The sequence below is a fragment of the Leptidea sinapis genome, chromosome 28 (assembly GCF_905404315.1).
Source record: "Leptidea sinapis chromosome 28, ilLepSina1.1, whole genome shotgun sequence".
In the NCBI taxonomy this organism is placed as follows: Eukaryota; Metazoa; Arthropoda; class Insecta; order Lepidoptera; family Pieridae; genus Leptidea; species Leptidea sinapis.
The window spans coordinates 5,336,032-5,357,035 of NC_066292.1; the positions used below are offsets into that span (position 1 = coordinate 5,336,032).

Genomic DNA, 21,004 nt, shown 5'->3' on the forward strand with positions numbered 1-21,004 from the left:
ATATAAATAAATATAACTTTGATCAAATATGTACTAAATTACATGAAAAAACGGCAAGAGAAATACGGCAAAAATTAAAAGCACGCTCTAAAGTCTAATTGTATTTAATCTCACAGTATTATGTTATTATATAGGTTTATATTTTCGAGTATGAATAAGGTTGATAATATTTTCGTCCAGCAAATCTTGACTGACCATTTATACCATTAAAATGATGGTATAGTAGTTTCAAAAATAATAGTTTTGTAAATGTTTGAATGGTACGCCATGCTATATTCGATTTCCTTTTACCATAAATTAACTAATTTTACTCTTAAACAGAACGTAGATGTAATAAGAAAGAATATTTTTACCTGACGATTAAATGACGATGGGTATGCTAAAGTCCTTTTTTCATCTGTAATTTTTTTTTTTTACTTTTTCAAAAAAATGTCGTGTGTGTGTAAATATACCTATCTTGTTATTTGACACTTGACGGTATTTGTCATTTACCTTCTCATTATTCATTAGATTTACCTACTCATTTATGCAGTTATCATTTATCACAAATGTCAAAATCTCAATAATTGTGATAGCTGTGTTCTAAGTTCTAACTAGAATTTAACATTTAACTAGGTACTTTTTATGCAACTGTCTACTGGAACTTGGAAGTTCGAAGTCGACTGTTTAGTGTTTATGTCACAGTCTCCAATTGCCGGTGTTTTCCGTCCATTTAAAAATAATTCAATTTATTAATAGAAATTCCAAAAAATGTCCGTTCAGACAGTTTTAGTGGATTTCTCCATAGATCCGGCAAGATTGGCTGATGAAAATGGGCAGAAAACTGTTTTTGACCAATTAGAAACAGTTCTTAAAGAGAATTTTTCTACTCTCATAATCGCCGCCGACATCAAAGTAGGAGACGGTTCTCTTAAAATTCTTACTGGAAAAAACGGTTTGACTGTATCTGTTAGACTATTTGATCGGGGTCTCGTCACTGTTAATGTAGAATATTATAAAGAGGACAATGAGGACCCAATAATCACATACAAGGTTAGTTCAATTCAATTTTAATTTTCTCACCATCATTCAATTGATTGATGCTGTTACAGAAATATATGTCTTATGAAATTTGAGTGAGTAAATAATGTGAAGCCATTTTTCCATCCCATGGATTACAATCCAAATTAGTGATATTTGATCACATTTAAATATACAGAATGTTTATTTTATTCTTATATCACAACTGTATTTATTAATAAAGTTGAAAAGTAATGAAACAGTTTTCAAAAATTAGGAAACCACAAAAACTGACATGAACACAGATTTCAATGATAAAAAATGCATTTATTTATACAGAAAAAAAATAAATATCTACTAGAACAATAAACCTAAGACTAAAAACCTTAAAAAAAATAATATAATAAGTAAAATTTATTATTAAAAGGTGTCCCTCTAGGCAAGGTACTGTAGATACTGACAGTGTATTTTGAATAGCAAGACTAATTCTTTGAGGTAGCTGCGAGCTCTTCGGTAATAATATTAATATATATTTTTCATTTCGAATATAAATGTAAATACCACAGATATAAAATATTTCCATATATCAATGTGGCTATATGTGTGATATTTACTTTAGTTCCTCAGTAAGTTATCTTAGTAAAAGAATAGGTGCTCAGTATAAGTCACCTTCATATCCAGAAAAAAAGCCCAATAAGAAAGTTTAATACAGTAAGTGAGTTCAGATTTATTTCAATAGATGTATTCATTCCAATACTATTAAACATTTAATAAGTAATTAAAGTATCCATAGCTTTTAATTTCCATATATTTTTTTTTAAATCAAAAGAAGGAACTGAAACACTGTTCCTGATGGCTGATAATCCCTAAAGGAGTGGTCCTATCTGTTCTCTGGCTGCATGTGAACTGCAACAAATTTACGCATGTCTCTTTTATAGGACTCACAGAGTCTAACCGGCTCTTAGAGCACATCCTAATGACTACAGATTCCTTGTTGTAGCAGATCCCCACTCTGAAATCTGTTCATGGCTAGGCTTTACCATAATATGGTCTGACACAACTGCTAATTATGCTGATGCCAATCACAGACTTTTAACTCTTCTGTTGACCTCAGATCCCAATGGCTATTTTATTTTCATTGTCCTTCTTTCGGGATTGTCAGAACACTACCTGATGTGGAGCATAATGCCGATCACGCGCCGAAAAAGGCTTACTTTGTTGCCCCCACCAGTTGCTCTATAGGTGGGCAGACTAGGCTGAAGTGTGGTATTTTGTGCATCCTACACATAGAGGCAGATTTAGTATTCACTGTACAATCCAGATGCCGCTGCTGACACTGTTGCTGATATGGAATAGCCAGGTTTTGTGTTCTTCATACTGGTCTCCTCGGTACCTATTGGTCTTATCTTATCAGGCATCTTAAAATACATTACAATCATGCCTTCAGGTCCCGGAAAAGAGTAAGGTTGCCGAGGTGAAGTCGGAGCATATATTATACAGAATTGTACCTCTTGTGAACTCGTGCATTTTGGACATTCGCCATGGTTGTTCAAGGAAACTTCTGCCATTACGCGGCTGGTCCATGATACGAAAGAGAAAGCTGATCTCCTCGGCTCTCTTTTCACATGTAACTCGAATCTGGTTGACGATGGTGCTACACTACCACCGTTTATTCCGTCATGTCATCGTAATTAAGGAGGTTTTCACCTTGGACTGTCATAAATCGAGTAGGACCGATAGCATATTCCCCCAATAGTGCTGCGGAGATGTTCTCCGTGATTGGGTACTGGTCCCGAGAGAACCCGATCCCTAAAAAAAGGTATACTCGAATCCATCCAACTACCGCTCAATCGCCATTACTTCCATTTTTGATACTTTGAGATACCTAGAGGAGCACTAACTGATCAGGACTATGCCAGTACTCTTTCCGTCAAGTTTGCTCAGATTTTCTATTTACATCATGCTCATTTAGTATTCTAAACAAAACTTTATATCATAATGATCTGAGCTCAATCTCACAAAGGTGTGGAAAAGCGATCATAGCATAAATGCCATCCTATGGGCTTTCCGAGAAGTTGTGCAAAAAGCTTGTATTGGTGTACTCAGTAAGGCGAAACAGTACTTCACTACAAGCCATCGCCTGCAACTATATAAGGTCTATATTGGGTCTCTCATGGAGAACTGTTCTCACCTCGGCCCGCAGCACCAGCTTCTTCTATTTAACCGCAGACAATGAAGAACGGCTAGAGTTTTCGAGGATCAAGTCATCTCCGATCGATTTGACTTTTGGCGATACGTAGACTTGTGGTTTTGCTCAGCGCCTTCTACCCCATGCTCACAGGAATTGTTCGGGTTGATACCAGCAGTGGAATTCCACCCGCTTTATGATGACGTCTGGTATTCTAAAACTGCGTGTTTTGCGAGAAACTTTTTGTATCCCACAGCCCCATTGTGGCATCAATTCGGCTGCTCTTTACCCTAATCGATACGACTCGGAACACCATGCATCTCTCCACGGGCGGTTTCCCCCTCTTATATAAAACAAAATGGTATAAAACACATTCTCCGATCTTCGGCTATATTGTAACTACTGAAATGCCGAACTTGCTTTTTTTATTTTCATAGTATCAGCTCGATCCATTTGACCGCCTTAAACGCAGAATAGCTCGAATTGTGCTCCCAGTGCTCTGTGAAGGGCTGGATCACTTGACGCTTCATCGTGTGTCCTCCACCACATTTATCACGGGGAGTGTTCCAAAGAGCTGTCTGACCTGATTCCTGCCAACGAATTCCACCTTCGCACGACACGCCACAAATTAGGATACCATCCCCTGCATCTGGATGTGTGGCGGTCCTCCACAGAGCGGTTTTCAAAGCTGTGGAATGAGCGTCCTTGTTCAGTGTTTCCGGGATGATACAACATAGGTACCTTCAAAAAACGCGCGTACATAGGGTTTAAAATTATCCTTTTTTGTAATAAAATTATAAATGCATTGAATATCTTCTGCAGATTGCTTAATTTTGACAGAAATAAATTTTTAATGCTACCTTATGCGAACTTATGTCTAGACAGGGTTTTGTTCATATATTATGTTATAAGACAATCATGCAATATTAGTAAATTCAAATATTTTTATTCGAAATAGGATTTAAAATCACCTATTGAATGTCTATAACTACCACCCATTCGAAATTGTATGCCTCAGACCTGAGAAGAACGGGTGCAAGAAACTCAGCTGGCTTTCTTTTTATTAAAATTTATAAATAGACTGAGGGTGGTTACTCCATTCCCAATTTTTATTAAGCTTTCATGATTATTTACAGACATTCCAGTTTCATTTAATAATGTCGCTCAAACTTATTTAATAATATTGGTCACAATGCATGCATTCAACATTTCATAATATCATTTTTCTTTTTTGTTCATATCCTGTAGTCAGCAAAAGAATTGGGATGCCAAATGAGTAAACATGTGACAGCTACAAGGTCACAAGCTTTGCCTCCATTAAAAAGGTGCCTCTTTAGTCGATACTTTCCATCTTCAGGTATGTTTTTCATCATTTATCAATTTATTTTTTTGTTACATTAATTGAAATGACTTTTTGATAGCTTGTTTGTTAATTTTGGAACCATTAATAATAAATGAGTTAGTATGTTTTTAATGTAGTCTAAAACAAATAGTTTTTTTTTACCTTTGAAGTGTCCTTGCCGGGCGATTAAACAGAAGTCATAATATGAATATATTTTGTTATAAATAAAATAGAATATATATATGTTACAATTTTTAATATAATTACTACGTAAAAATTATAGATTTCAAATGGTATCCCTACATTCAATTAAAAGCTGAATCCAGGGTATTATTTTTTCAACAACCAGCATCTTTGCACAGGATGCCTGCTAGATTATTGGTACCACAATGGCAATGTGTAAACATTACAGTGTTTGGGTCTGAAGGGCACCATAGCTAGTGAAATTACTGGTCAAATGAGACTTAACATCTTATGTCTCAAGGTGACGAGCGCAATTGTAGTGCCACTCAGAATTTATGGGGACTGGATTGTAACGGGCAGGTATGTATCTATTACCATCAGCTGAACATCCTGCTCGACTCATCCCCTATTTTCATAGAAAAGAGGGTCATCACTATTTACAATCTGGTTCTAGCTTATCAGTGATTTTTGGAGAGAATTCTTTAAAAGAATTCTAGTTTTATTTTGTTCATCAATAATGGTACATTTATCAAAAGAGGGTTGCTTTCTCTGATATCATATCATGTATGTTTTGACATTTTCTGTCTGTTTTTTGCTTTAGGTATTATAATCTTAATTATTAGGTTACCTTTTTGCTGAATTGAAGCCATAGGCCTTTAAATGCATCGTGCACTGTGTTTTTCCAGCATAATAATATACCTAATTACAAAACTTCCGGCAGAACTTGCAAATGTATCCTCGAATGTTGTAGATGGAAGGCTACTCGAGTATGACATTGACGGAGTGCTATTCGACGAGCAGAGTGACTTCCAGAGGGTGCAGATTGTGCACTCTAAGACCCTCGGGAACATGTTGGTGCTTGATGAACTACAAAGTAAGATAATGGGTTCAACACGTGTAAATCAATGAAATAGAAATTTTATACAATTTTTTTTATGGAAGAGGAAGGCATTTTTTTTTTTTTTTTATTTAATAATCGAGGCACTTGTATCTGTCTGTATACGCGACGGCCGCCTTCCTGAAGGTACTGAAAATCTGTGTTGGGTGATACCCAACTAATAAGCTAAGTAGCAAACCTTTTTGGGACAAAACACTGCAAACACGACCTTATTATGTTGATATAGAATAAGCCTTACTTTAGTTTTCTCTTTGGTTTTAATGTATGTTAGTTTTAAGTAGATAAGGTATGTACATTATATTCGTAATTATTTCGATAAGTTTTTCTTATTATATTTTGTAAACCTGTATTTGTAGTGTTTGTTCCAAATAAAGATATACTTACTTACAAACGAACATAGGTAAGTACATAAAAGTCACCTGATGGTATGAGATCATCGTGGGACATACTATTATTAACACCAGGGGAATCATAAAAGCGTTATCGATCTTATATACTATGGAATATAGGTGCATTTATGGTAATACCGCAAACACACTGCCGAGATTAAACCGGGGTCCTTGTAAATCAATTTATTTGCTGAAATCATAGAATGAACATGACCTGAAAGATTTTACGTGATCAATTTTGATTTGTATGGGTTAGGTTAGTGGTTTAATATTCATAATATGGAGCCAATGTCAAGAGTGGCTGACTGTTTACGATTTGTCAATCAAAATCGTTTACAGTTACAATACATTCGCTTTCCTTTCGTAACTATATCTCCATTATAGATGTTCGTCTCTCTCTCGGACGCTTTTAAGTAATAAATAATTCATATTTAATAAAAAGTTCTGCAATAGTGAGACATCATATTTTGGAAATCTGCACATTCAATGACACAACTCAAGATGCGTGGCGCAACCTTTAAACAACCTCGTTTAAATAAATATCTGAAAGACCGAGGTTTTTTCGGTATCGATTCTCCCGTGGCAAGCGATGAAGAGATTTAATAATAACTTATATTATACTAGCTGACCCGGCAAACGTTGTTTTGCCATGTAAATTATTTTAAGTGGTCAACCGTTTTTTCTCCGACTTACTTAACAAATCCGACTACTATGAAAAAGTCTATTCATTCTTCGGGTTAATATATTTATATAAATACAAATTCAAATATTGTTATTCAAAATAGGATTTAATATCATTTATTGAATGTCAAAGACTACCTACTATGATACTCAAAAAATTGTAGTTTTCTATTGGTAACAGAATTTTCAATCTTGACTTCAAGACTTGATCTATCCTTTCAAATCTGTGTAAAATATCTTCTGATAATGCACTTTTATACTTATTCCATAGTTGAAAAGGATTGGATAAGCCGCTAGTGCATATCAATATTGCAAATAGCTCCCTTATTTGCGAAGGAGAGCGACACAGTACGGCCTCTTCCATTGTGGCATCCCAGTGGTTGTCATCTTCCAACAATCCCAACTTCTCACACGCTTGAAGGATTGGCGAACAGACTTAGTTCTGCAGCATACGCGGTTAAAAAAATTAGACAATTAACTGACATAGATACGGCGCGACTAGTATACTTTAGTTATTTCCATAGTATTATGTCCTATGGTATATTGCTATGGGGCAACGCTGCTGATATTAATACAATATTTGTGCTGCAGAAGAGGGCTATTCGCGCTATTTATAACCTAGGTCCTAGAGAATAATTGAGAGCAATTTCAAAGAAATTAACATCTTGACTGTTGCTTCTCAATATATTCTTGATAATGTAATGTATGTTCATAGGCACATAAGTGAATTTGCCAGAAACTGTCATAACCATAATGTTAACACCAGGAACAGACATAAACTGATGATGCCTACTACTCGGCTTAGTCGAGTTAGTAAGTCTTTTGTGGGGCGATGTATATGCTTTTACAACAAGATCCCAGAAAATGTTCAAAACAAAGGTGTTACGTTATTCAAAAGAATTGTTAAAAAACGCTTGTGTGGTAAAGGTTACTAAAACATAAATGACTTTCTTAATGATACCACAGATTGGGAATGGAGCGACCGCCCTCAGGCTATTAAATAATAAGTTTAATTGTACAATGTTACTTTGTAAATGTTACTTTAATTGTAAAACATACAGTTGATGAAAAAAAAAAATCGCTGAGTTTGTTGCGCCCATTCTTCTCAGGCCTGAGGCATTCAATTTGGAATGGGTGGTAGTTTTTTTTTGACTTTCAATAAGTGATTTCACATCCTATTTTGAATAAAAATATTTGAATTTGAAACTTGTCGCAAAGTTTCAAGTTTTTGGCCGTCAAATGTTTTTAGATCCGAGAAGTTAGTGGGGCCCTGTATTACATTGAGCAGCATTCGCAAACACTAACATTCGAACAGAAGTTACTAACGTGCACTGTGTAAATGCGCCCAAGAGCATCTCCTGCCTTCACGCCTGGCCAGCCGTCTACAGGTGTTCCTTGTAAACGACGTTTCCATTCCTTCAACGACACGTATAGTACCGGGGAATGTCAACATAGAGTAATGTTTTTGCAAATGCGTCATTTTGCAAAGCAGGAAGAATGCAGTTAGTGTCGTCTTAGGTGGTATGGCCATTCTCTCTCTAAAATTGGTTTTAGTGAAATAAATCCGCTGACCATTGTGCAGATGTACCGCCAGATGAGTGACTGTTGGTTGTCTCTCATGCAGAGGCAGACCCAAAATCCGCCACGCTGCTTCGTTACTACTAACATATCGACCGGCTCTAAATGTTTGCACCTCATCTCTCGGGTCAATATGAACATTCCCTTGCTGTCGGATGTTAAAAATAGCCTAATCTCTACCTTTATTAATATATTTACAAATGTATTTTATCACCTGTACCGTATTGCAGAACTCCACATTTATATGGCAATTTAAAATTTTGATGAGAAGAGGAGAATATGGGACAACACAGCTATTGTCAAGCAATACTTTCACCTCGGATTTTTTGAGTTATCGTGCGGCCATCTTCTGGTGATCTACGCCTGTACAGAGGATAGCATTTGTCGTTGGTTTGAGTATCTTTTAAAAGCACTCTTGGATACTTTTTGGTACATTTGCCTTCCTTCATGCATGGTGATGATGGATTTAGTGCCCCACAGGGACCGTTAATAAAAATTTTGGTCACAGTATCATAGAGGTTTGAATCAGTTTCTGGGTTTGGTATCTCTGCATTTATGACTTCATCGATTTGGTGAGGGCGTAATTTTACCATCAACCATAGGAGTAAGTGCACATAAGGCAAGCCTCTTTCCTGCCACTCAATCGAATACATGAAGCACTTCATATCACTTAATATTTTGCTTTTTGCAAGTAGAGCAACTAATTTTTGAACTATTATTTTAAATACTCTGGCAGTTAAGTCATGTCTATCCGTTGAATTTTGACCTGGAAATCAAATACCAACCTAAGTAATTAATTAATTCGCATTCGGGACACAACCTTCAACGCGGGCAGTGTTCGACAATATTTACATGCTCTAGCATCATGCGTTGATGCAGCTATGAGCGACCCCTTCCCGCAGTCGTCCGACCGCCTGCGTGCCCGTGCCATTAGAATAGACATAAACTACAACATAATATTATCATCATCTTCATAACTTTTATTAGTAGGATTTATTATATTAGTAGGAGTTTAGAGTAAAATTATTAATCTTATTTTATTAAGCTATATTATTGTAATATTTCATTAAAATCCATTCAGTAGTTTGTGCGTGAAGACGTAACAAACATACACACACTCACAAACTTTCGCATTCTCATTGAACTATTCACCACAAAGAAATTTATTATATAAAAATCAAAAGAAAATCAAATACTAACCTATGTAATAAAAATAAAAACGAAGTAATAACTATTCAACACAATATGTTCAGATAAGTTAAGTTTTCATTTGTCTAATAATCTTTTGCTTGCTATAATTGCTATGCTCGATAAGAGATGGCGCTAGTTGTATCCATTAGTAACAATCACATTTCTTTTATATTTTGTTTAATTCACACTATAGTTTTATAAATTATAGCCTATTTGTTATTCTGGTGTGTAAGCTATATTATTGTAAAGTTTCATCAAAATCTATTCAGTAGTTTTTGCGTTAAAGAAGTTCAAACATACATCCAGACATACAAACTTTCACATTTATAATATTAGTAGGATAATATCATCCCTTAAATAGGATTGTAATCCACCACGTATATTTCAAATAAAAGCTGAGTTTAACATTCAATAACAGCAAGATGTATGTATGTAAACATGCGGTGTCGTTAAATAAACTTTTATTTTTACCTTTGGTTTGTGATACAAATAATAAAATCCTTTAGCGAGATACTTCAAAACAAATTTATGTAAACATGAATTGTTCGTTTAGTATTAGAAGTTTGAATAGCGTAATGATATTTTTTCCATTTCACCAAAACCTATATATTCCTTATAAATTCATTACAGATATATCCGAAGCTGATCTAATTTACACAGAGACCCTGATGCAGAGAGGCCGAGAGAGTTACGAAGGAAAAGAAATTGTCATTCTTGGTGAGTACAAAATTATAAATATACCTACATATAAAACGAAAATTAACTTTTATACACTGATGCACACGAAGGAAGGAGACAATCGAATTTCTCCAAAAACGTCCCCTTTTTTGTAATAAATCAAACATCAGATATAAATTTAAATTTTGAGCAGTCTAAAATTTCTTAACTCTATTATTTTTTCTATAAAAGAGCTTTTAAAAGAAAGGAGAAATTCTAGAAATATATATATTTGGGCACCTATTATCGTCCCGAGGATGTTATTGAGATCACAATAATCAGTATGTAAACAGTATCTTTAACAAAATTGTGTTTTGAAATTATTTTAAATCTATACTAATATATAAAGCTGCAGTGTTTGTTTGTTTGTTTGTTTGAACGCGCTAATCTCTGGTACTACTGGTCCGATTTGAATGATTCTTTCAGTGTTGGGTAGTCCATTTATCGAGGAAGGCTTATAGGCTATGTTTTTGTTTTTCAAAATTAGGGATCCGTAATAAAATTGCTATTTTGTAACACAAGGTGTAAAATCGAAAACCTATTTTTGCGTGCGCTGCAAAATCTATTGACAATAGAACAAAATGATGTACAGGCTATAATATAGGCAATATTTTATTACATATAAAACTATCGCGTGAATTATACTTTATATGGCAAAACAACGTTTGCCGGGTCAGCTAGTAATTAATAAGAAATGAAATGCTTATCGTTTTGTTATTGAGTATTAGTATCTTTAACATAACCAAATAATAAAAATTACGTATTTTTCATTGCTTTTCATTTAAACGTTGTTATAAAATGTTCATCCTACTAATATCTTCCCTTTCTTCGCGTGCGTCCGTGCAGAATGGGATGTCGCTATGCCAACTTAATGGCTGACAGGCTTGCCCTGCATGTTCCAGTATTACAACTCGATGATAATTGAATTAGCAGACGCCTCTGTAAATGACATGATTATTCTCATATAAAAACATTTTATTGAGATAAAACCTTTAGTTGCGAATGCAACGGGCAACTACTATGGTAATTAAAAATTACATAAATGACTTAATAGAGGAATGGAAAGACCGACCGTCAGGCTATTTCTAATTAATGAATTACATTATAGAGAGATTTAATTTAAAAAGCCTGCTTTGTTTCTTGTTCCGGTTCTTATCGTCTGATAAATAATCGAATGGGTGGTAGTTTTTTTATGTTCAATAACTGATTTAAAATACTAATATGTCTGAAAAAATTCCTATCCTGAAAAAAATATATACGAATTTGATTTGGAACGGAATTCGTCAAAGGTGGTGGTGACGGCGCATTGCTCTACGAACTATTGAAGGAGAAGCCGAAGTACGTGTGGATGTTGGAGATTGACGACCTGGTGATGAAGGCGTGTAACAAACACCTCACCGCCATCTGCGGGGACGTGCTGGAGAGACGGACCGGACCCAACTACGAGGTGAGCCCCGCCAAGTACACTAGCTGACTATCCCGTAGCTGTTGAGTTTTTGCGAGTAAGACAAATTTATTTTCTCTAGCCAACTTAAAAATTTGATTCATAAAAATTTCGTGATCAATAGTCATCATAGTTAATTCACCTTAATGATAAGATTTTGGATTCAAAAATGAACAAGCTTTCGTATACAAAAATAATTATAACGAGAAGAATGTGTCAGATTACTTCATAGAGTGCAGTTTAGTCCTACAGGGATAGGATAGTTTTAATTTCTATTTCGGACCCATACTTATTTTTATTTCCAATATTTGTTTTGTCTTACAGGACATATTTTCTGTGAGAGAATTTATTGACGTACGGTTTGAAATCATTCTTGATGAAATATTATTGACAAATTCACAAAAAAACAGTATTTTATTTATTATGTACAGAACGTCTGTCAGGTCAGCTGGTTTTTTTTTTTTATATAAAAGATGGGGTGGACTAGCAAGTGACATACCTGATGAAAAGCGATCACCACCATGCAGAACAAGCACCATGAAAAAGCAAACCAGAAAATACGCTTTATCTTAAGGGCTAAGTATGGTGAAAGAGTTTTAAATTTTCAGTACGGTCAGGTAGATGTTTATTTCCTTTTGTATCACACGGACAAGTGGAAAAATATGGACTCCGAGTCACCTACATTACAGTGAAGCAACAAAACAAGCCAATTAACGTGTAAACATATAGCCCCACACTAATATAAGCCGATCAGCCGCCAATATGACATCTGCCATCGTCTGTGACGGACAATGACATCTAGTGTGGCCGGTGAATACTATACCGGTCATTACTATAATCACTTGTAAAATCGTTTACACCGATCAAATGACACACTCTTAGCTTGTTGGTCTACTGAAACGTGACATTGGCGAGTTGTGGTGCCCCTTCCACAGAAGCCACTAGAAAGAATAGAATAGAATCCGATAAATTGGGTAATCCATGTAATGGTGTTCTAAGTAGATAAATAATTTTCTGTTTTAAGATGCAGTGATTTATGATAACAGGTATGTCTTAACCAATATTTTTTTTAAGTAGTGTGGAACACTATTTCAATACGAGTATCGTTCTCATCTTTGATCTGGTGCGTCCCATTATCAGTTCTAAACATTAAATCGCGTGCAACGCAGAGCTACCCGAATTGTCGGGGATCCAGTTCTCTGTCAAAATTTCCATCACTTGTGTATTTACCTAGCAACCAAATCACTATAAAGCACATAGTTATTTAGTCTCTAAAAATGTAATTATTTGATACCACACTGAATGAATGAATTTTGTGTAGGTATTCTTAAAAATAAGAAATGTTAGTACGTCATTTATATTATATCAGTTAGAACAAAGATATCTGCATGTTTGCAGTATCTTTGTTGTAACTGATAAAAAAATGTAGACATGGAGACAGAAATAAAACCCGCAATCCTTACTTTCAAGGTGTACCTGTTTTTTTTATGTAATTTATTTATTTACTCACTCTATACCTATAATAGTATGACTAATAACGGGACATAATTTGTGTTAGCTGGTATCCCCCGTAACTGTACACACACTAGCTTAAATGTGCTTCACTTGTTAATATCACGGCGCGGAGTCCTCCTTCTTTTACACATCCGTGTTGTATCATAAATATTTCCCACTTCAGAAAAGTAAAAAAACCGGGCATAATAATCTTGAGCTGATTTTGATCTCTGATCGCCACTACTCAAAGTTGTCGTTAGTATTTTGACAGGTTAAATTGCTGAGCTGCCTGAACCAATAATCAGCTTGGCCAGAGTCTAGTTCGCCAATTTGGAGCCAACCGAACTCTAAACATCTATTTGTGTACCCAATATAGATACCTAAATGATAAAAGTAGAACGACAGACCTATCTCACTCCCCGTGCAGGTATCGAAAACAAACCCAGCATGCACGATTTTCCCCGCTACTTTTCTTGTGGACAACTCCACTTATGCGGATTAGTGGCTTCTATATAACATATGGCTTTTAAGCCAAGCTCTGCCACATGATCGGTCCATCTTTATGGATGTTCCTGCCATTTTTCTGGTGACAACGAGCTTCTCTGGGTAGTCCCCTAGTTTCTGTGCGATATGTCCGAAGTACTGGAATACTGTCTTCAGACATACAGCAACCATCCTAGCTCAATATTTATATTATTCGATCTGTCTCTGTCTCTTCAAGGTTCACGACTCTACGCCATGCAGACTAATGGGAAAGACTAGTGTCTGTAGTCTCCGGTACCTGAACAATTGTGATAAATTTCAGATAATCGTGGAAGACTGCATGTTGACAGTCAAGAAGTTCATAAAGGAGAACAAGAAGTTGGACTACATATTCGGCGACCTCACCGACATCCCGATATCGGACGAGCCCTGCGGAGAGCTCTGGGAGTTCATGATCAATATCCTCAACTCGGCCTTCAAGATACTGAAACCGAGCGGCAAGTTTATGACGCATGTACGTACCATAAAGTACCATGTAGCTTTTAACACATGCTGCTGTCCAAAAAGTTAGAATAGAATAGCCCCCTTATTCATAATAGTCTGCTAACTTAAGCATTGCTAATTCTCACTCTGTCATCTTCTATTGACCTAAGTCAGAATGAGAAAAAAGACTCCTTAGCGGCTGTTTAAAGTTAGCGGACCATTATGAATAAGGGTATTATATGATAGTAAGGGGGTAGATATATAGCTTCAATTACTCGTATATCATTTAAGTTTATACCTTGTTGTAAATTAGCGATGAATGCCAGTTTAATTTTAATCCATTCCAAGGCCCAAAATTTTTAGTTTGACAGTTAACTATTTTGCAATGCAGAAAGTCCTAAACATTTCTTATATACTTGGTAGGTAGGTGACAATAATGCCTGTATGATTTTAGTCCTGGACCCTTATTAAATGGAAGTTAGGTACCTATTACTAAATCGACTTAATCTGTTTAATTTGCCACGGGATTATAGTTATGCCACTGGACAACTATCTAAGTAATATCTGTGGATCAATAACGCTCATATTTTATACGCTTTATATTAGCTTCACCTGTATGTTTGTAACCGACTTTTTTGGGCGCGATTTTGACCCACTTTAAACGGCTAGATTTCGTTCAAACTTTGTAGATTTATCGAGGACCGATGACATTACACTAATTTGACTAAAAAATAAAAACAAATTATTTATTTAAGGTGCCTTTATCGTATCGTCCTGGAAACACTTCAAAAGGAAGCTCATTTCATAGTCTGATAGTACGTGGTAACGTTTGTTGAAAATCACTCTGTGCTGGAACTCAATACATCCAAATGATATTTTCGTTTGTGGCGTGTGGTGCGATGGTGGATTACGGCGTCTATATGCATTGCTACTTCGGTTAATTGTTTAACATGGTGTATTTGGGACTTATACGCGTCAGTGGTTTCGCTATAGCCGACCAAGAAATCAATGCCATGAAACGTGATAGACAATTTATTATCTGCAGGGTAACGGCGCAACATCGGCAGACTCACTCGAGATGTACGAACAGGTGCTGATGAAGATGAAACCCGCGGTCACGTTCAGCAAGACCAAGGCGTTCGTGCCCTCGTTTTTCGAGGAGTGGATCTTCTATCAGATCGCGTTCAAGCACCAAGAATAAAGTTCCTGCAGTAACTAGTGCTAAGTCATATATAGTGTCGTAAGCAAAATGTCTGCTTCAAGTTTTCTACGTCTCCATTAAAAGTACATTTATTTCGGCAAGATTATCAAGTATATCAGTATTCACCAATGGGAGGCTCCCTTCAACAGGATGCCGGCTAGATTATGGGTACAACAAAGGCGTCATTTTCTGCCGTGAAGCAATATGTGTAAACATTATTGTGTTTCGGTCTGAAGGGCGCCGTAGCTTGGGAAAATGACACTTAACATCTTATGCCTCTAGGTGACGAGCGCAATTGTAGTGCCGCTCAGATTTTTTTAGGTTTTTCAAAAATCCTGAGCGGTACCTACTGCAGTACAATGGGCAGGGCATGTCAATTGCCATCAGCTGAACGTCCGGATCGTCTCGTCCCTTATTTTCATTAAAAAAAAAGTATTATTCAATAATATACTAGGTACAGGACAAAGTTCTGGGCTATAATGGATATATTAGGCAATATAAAATACTTAACTATGTTGAAGTGATGTGTAAAAATTGTTTCATATGAGAATTTCCTCAGAAAAATCTAAGGCAAATAAATAGGCCTAAGGAGCCATTTTTGATGTGTTAAAGAAGTTCATAAAAAATGTAGATATTAATAAAATCTGTTTGAGTTTGTCACTTTCACTGTCCAACTATTGAACTCAATTTAAGTAATGAAATATTTAAACTGTAAACATTTCTTTTTATGCAGCTAGTTATGTACCTATGCCATTCATAATTATATGTAGCACCATTGTAAAAAAAGCGTAAATTTGCGAAGCAATTAGTTTTAGTGCAATTCCAATTAATTTTTTTTTTAATCCTTCGATGCTATACGAAATTGCGTCGCTCGAATTCAAAAAGTTCAATGCCCGAAATTATCTCTGCTACGAAACCTTGGGATAGCATTTATACTATTTTATGTTAAAAAACTTGAAGCAGTCAGGTGCTTGTACCATAGTGAACAGTGTCTAGTGTTAGATGTACCAATTGTTTATTATTTTAAGTGTTTTCCCTTTGCTACGTTCATTAGATGTAAGTATAACTATCTACTATCGTCAGTATTCATCAATAACTTTGAAATCCATGCAACTACTTGAAACATTACCAACGCAAAGTAAATTTTCTTAAAGAAGAAATTGTGCATGAATGATAGTTGAAAAAAACATTACATGGAACAGTAACTTACTCTTTTTTCTCCCTGACGCAATCTTGCATGAAGCTTTCGATTGCCTTCGACGCTGTTTTGAAATAGAACATATATTTTCTTTTCCATTCTGATCTGTAACAATAGTTACATATAACTTTATAAATAAATTAATTTAAAACCACTGATGAAAAACATGACTTTTCTATTGCATGATTTCAGCGGTTACATTTATTTTTGATTATTGTAAGTTGGACTATCTTGTAAAACATTTAATTAACAGCCTTTAATTTACAAGTATGTTTTTGTTATCATATCAATTTACTCTCATCGGCCTTACCATCCGGCCGGATACCGGATGGTAAAATTTAAAAAACTACTAATATCTCTAATTGAAAAAGCTACTGCCATGTTCTGAAAGATAAATTCTAGCAAAATTTGACAACTGCGGACAGGGGCGGATCTTGAATTTGTGGGGCCCTGGGCTAATACTGCTTAGGGGCCCTACCTAATTACTTAACCAATTGCCATTTTGTCGTATATTATATGATGTTAAGTACAGGAAGAAAATAGGAAAACCAAATATTTCATTTATTTATTAAAACATTATTTATTGCAAAATAAATTGACAGGTTATGAATGGTTATGTTATATAAATTAGTCTATTGCTTTCAGTTCGGTTGGGGGCCCTCTGTATCCACGAGGCCCTGGGCTGCAGCCCAAAAAGCCTTTAAGTAGGTCCGCCCCTGACTGCGGATACTGACTCAAATTAACTGACAACTAACGGCCGTTCCCAATATTCAGTCTATCTCTTACTTGAGATAAAAATCATAACTATGGTTGACTTTTCTGTCCCAATAAACTTATCGACGGTTACTCACCTTATCCGTACACGCTGTCCGTCATTGTGACGACGTATAGCTTACCGATAGACGTTTGTATGGAAATTGCAATTCACGCGTCCTAATATAAGGCGATAAGAATGACTTATCGGGTACATTGGGCCAGCTTCAGATTGTTGACAGCTAATTACTGACAGTATAAGGTAGTAATTTATCTGTAGATAGTATATTGGGAACGGCCGTAAATGGGTCGTGATTGCGATCGATTGTATATCTATTAAAGAAAAAGTCAATCTCCTTATCAATTGTATTTTGTTTTTCTTGATCGTGAAGATCCCTACTACTTTTATACTTTGCCACTTCATTGAAACAGTCCCTAAAAGTTTCATGAGCTTCACTTTAGAAGTTGGATTTAGTTTTATCTTCCTTCAGTCGCTTGTTGAAGTAGTTTCTGATCGCGTTGTGTAACGCGATAAAGGGCCGATATCCGGCCAAACCACTATCTGTTTCACCTCTACTTGTCACAATATTGACAGATACCCGAAATATTTTAAATAGTTCTTTCATACGCATGCGTAGTAACGGACTTACTCATATAAGATCAGTAAGGTTTGATACTCCACCTCGGGAAGTGCCTTCGTTTCGACGTGACAACTGGGAGGTCTATTACCAAAATCGTCAACCGAAGTTTCGGTCCAAAACGAAAGAACGAAGAACTCCAAATTAAATCCTATTACGAAAGTACCTCGGATCCGAATCGTGCGCACGGATATAGTTTCGAAACCATAGACATAAGTGAATTTGGGAATAAGGTAAACGAAAGACAAAATGTTTAATCACGAACTTCGTTTCGATCTTCGGATCCGAAACACTTTCGTAATTGGAAAATATACGATCCGTCAACCGAAACTTCCTATTTTGATTTTCGTAATAGGGCTTCTGGGCCGAAAGTGTGTCATTTATTTTGTATACATATGCAAACAGAAAAGTTGCATGAGAGTCTGTTTTTTTTCGATTGGCTATTGAATATTTGACCGAGATTGACATTGGCGTTTAGAATATTTTAGATTTTTTGATTTGATTTTTACAATTTATTTGCTAAAATGATTTTATTATATGTATGTATGTTGGGGAAGTGCGATTTTACTTCTCGCGTGTATCGAGATCCTTCACTTCGTCTCTTGCCTATAAATTGTACCCGCGTTAGGAATCTCTAACTTTCTCCCCTCGAGTGTCAGTGTACTATATTAAAATGTTGTGCTAATGTTAAATTAAAAAATACGTGGCCAGTACCCACAATGACAACAACGAGAAAAATCAAGCCTTTTTCTTGCGTTTCGCAAAATTTGTCCATGAGTGTATAATAACCTAAGCAATTTCTTGTTGAGACAAATTATTCCATTGATGTATTTCTAATAGACCAATAAGAGACTTAGCTACACCCAGTCAAAATATAACGTTTCCCTACATAATATTTCACTTGGTTTCAAGATAATAATTTTAAAAATAAATTGTGCTCGATCTTTGGTGTGTCCATATAACCAGAGATAGAAAAATGTTCGGCTTGCGTGTGATTTTAAAATTTATTTTTGTTTATAGTATTCAGGAGTATTATTTCGTTATTGTTAATTCGATTTTTATTAAAATATTAATCAATATGAAAAATTACAAAAACCATATTAAAAATTTACCTTACATTATGTACCATAAAAACTTTAACTTCTACACTGATTTTAATACATATTGCGGTATACCAGCTTATTATTAAAACATTGTGCACTCGCGCGTATTTTATTTACATTTATATTCATGCTTATTTCATATATAAGCAAAAACATAATTTGTGAAATAAAATATTTGTAAATTATATTTACACGGGTCAAAAGATAAGAGAGAGGGGTGAAGAAATAAAAAACACTAACCCCCTTATTCATAATGGTCCGCTAACTTTCAACAGCCGCTAAGGAGTGTTTTCTCTCATTCTGACTTAGGTCAATAGAAGAAGACAGAGTGCGAATTAGCAATGCTTTAAGTTAGCAGACTATTATGAATAAGGGGGTAAGTCAGAACATATTGTGCGAATAATACTTCGATAATCGGAGTTTTTAGTATTAACTATATTAAACAGTCCAGTATTATTAAAATGTTACCTACTTCGTGTTTGCGTCTAACCAGAACTAGCAATATATTAAAGGTTTAGTGATTTTTAAGATGTATGTTGATAAGTTGTGTCTGTTTTTGTTTATTAATTAAAATATTTGAAAACGCATTATTTATTTATTGGGTACCGTCTATCATAGACTTTATCTAAGACTTATCCAAAGATTTTTAAGGTTAATTCTATATTATGTATCCTATAAGTATAATTTTAGTGGAGGCTTATTTTTCAGATAGTACTTCATCATCATCAGCCGGAAGACGTCCACTGTTGGATAAAGGCCTCCCCCAAAGATTTCCACAACGATCCGTCCTGCGCTGCCCTCATCCAACGTATTCCGGCGATCTTGACCAGATCGTCGGTCCATCCAGTGGGGGCCTACCAACACTGCGTCTTCCGGTACGTGGTCGCCATTCGAGGACTTTACTGCCCCAACGGCCATCTGTCCGTCGATAGTACTTAAGTTCATGAAATTCATGTGTGTACTTAGGTATATCAAATAATTTGTAAAAATAGTAAATTAATAGCTAATATCTCTAGTACCTACCTATTTGGACTATTATATATTCTTTTGTATTACTCTTACTATGAAATGTTTAAGTGAATTTGCCAGAATCTGTCATAACCATAATGTTAACACCAGGAACAGACATAAACTGATGAAGCCTACTACTCGGCTAAGTCGAGTTAGTAAGTCTTTTGTGGGGCGATGTATATGCTTTTACAACAAGATCCCAGAAAATGTTCAAAACAAAAGTATTACGTTATTCAAAATAATTGTTAAAAAACGTTTGTGTGGTAAAGGTTACTATAACATAAATGACTTTCTTAATGATACCACACATTGGGAATGGAGCGACCGCCCTCAGGCTATTAAATAATAAGTTTAATTGTACAATGTTACTTTTATTGTAAAACATATTTCTGATGAAAAAAAAAGCCCGCTGAGTTTGTTGCGCCCAATCTTCCTGAGGCATTCATTTTGGAATGAGTGGTAGTTTTTTGACTTTCAATAAGTGATTTCACATCCTATTTTGAATAAAAATATTTGAATTTGAATTTAGTTCCATTTTTAATCAATCTAATCCAACAACCGAGTATCTCGTTGACATCTCAGCTGATGATTTCTTTACTTCGCCCCTTATAGTATTTGGTGGTGTGAATAAAAGACAATTCATATTCTATCACTGAGCATTGATGTGCAACGTACCAACTATGTTATAGTCAAAAACATACCTAATATTAGTAGACATAGTTAAAATGATGTAAAATTCAAATATTAAAAACAGGCTAACACTTGTTAGTTGCTTCTTTTGCACCGAGTTCTAGCTTGGTGGGTAAATTAAAATTCAAGATAGTATTTTAAACCATTATTAAACGTAAAAATCTACCAAACATTCGAAAAAGTATGCCTCAGACGTGAGTAGAATAGTATAATAATATCAAACAATAAATTAATGTATTATTTAAGAGTCTGTCTGTAGTCGCCCTTACGTTACAGTAAACTTTACCACACAAACGCTTTTTTACAATTCTTTAGAATTTCGTAACACATTTGTTTTGTA

General features: G+C 35.3%; 1 protein-coding gene across 1 annotated transcript; it reads left to right on the forward strand.

The window, feature by feature from the left end:
- The first annotated feature begins 534 nt into the window (after window positions 1-534).
- Window positions 535-19,550, forward strand: LOC126972998 (spermine synthase). The gene is made up of 7 exons (XM_050820123.1): window positions 535-1,032; window positions 4,436-4,544; window positions 5,464-5,586; window positions 10,080-10,166; window positions 11,456-11,613; window positions 13,910-14,101; window positions 15,116-19,550. Exons 1-7 carry the CDS (start codon window positions 751-753, stop codon window positions 15,269-15,271), a joined length of 1,107 nt encoding a protein of 368 aa, XP_050676080.1. The 5' UTR covers window positions 535-750; the 3' UTR covers window positions 15,272-19,550.
- The last annotated feature ends 1,454 nt before the right edge of the window (window positions 19,551-21,004 follow it).

Bases quoted from the DNA above. Each gene is read 5' to 3' on its own strand.
- LOC126972998 (XM_050820123.1), top strand. From the start codon at position 751: ATGTCCGTTCAGACAGTTTTAGTGGATTTCTCCATAGATCCGGCAAGA. The intron at 10,167-11,455 runs GTGAGTACAAAA...AATTCGTCAAAG, and splicing joins AAAAGAAATTGTCATTCTTG to GTGGTGGTGACGGCGCATTG. The intron at 14,102-15,115 runs GTACGTACCATA...TATTATCTGCAG, and splicing joins GCGGCAAGTTTATGACGCAT to GGTAACGGCGCAACATCGGC.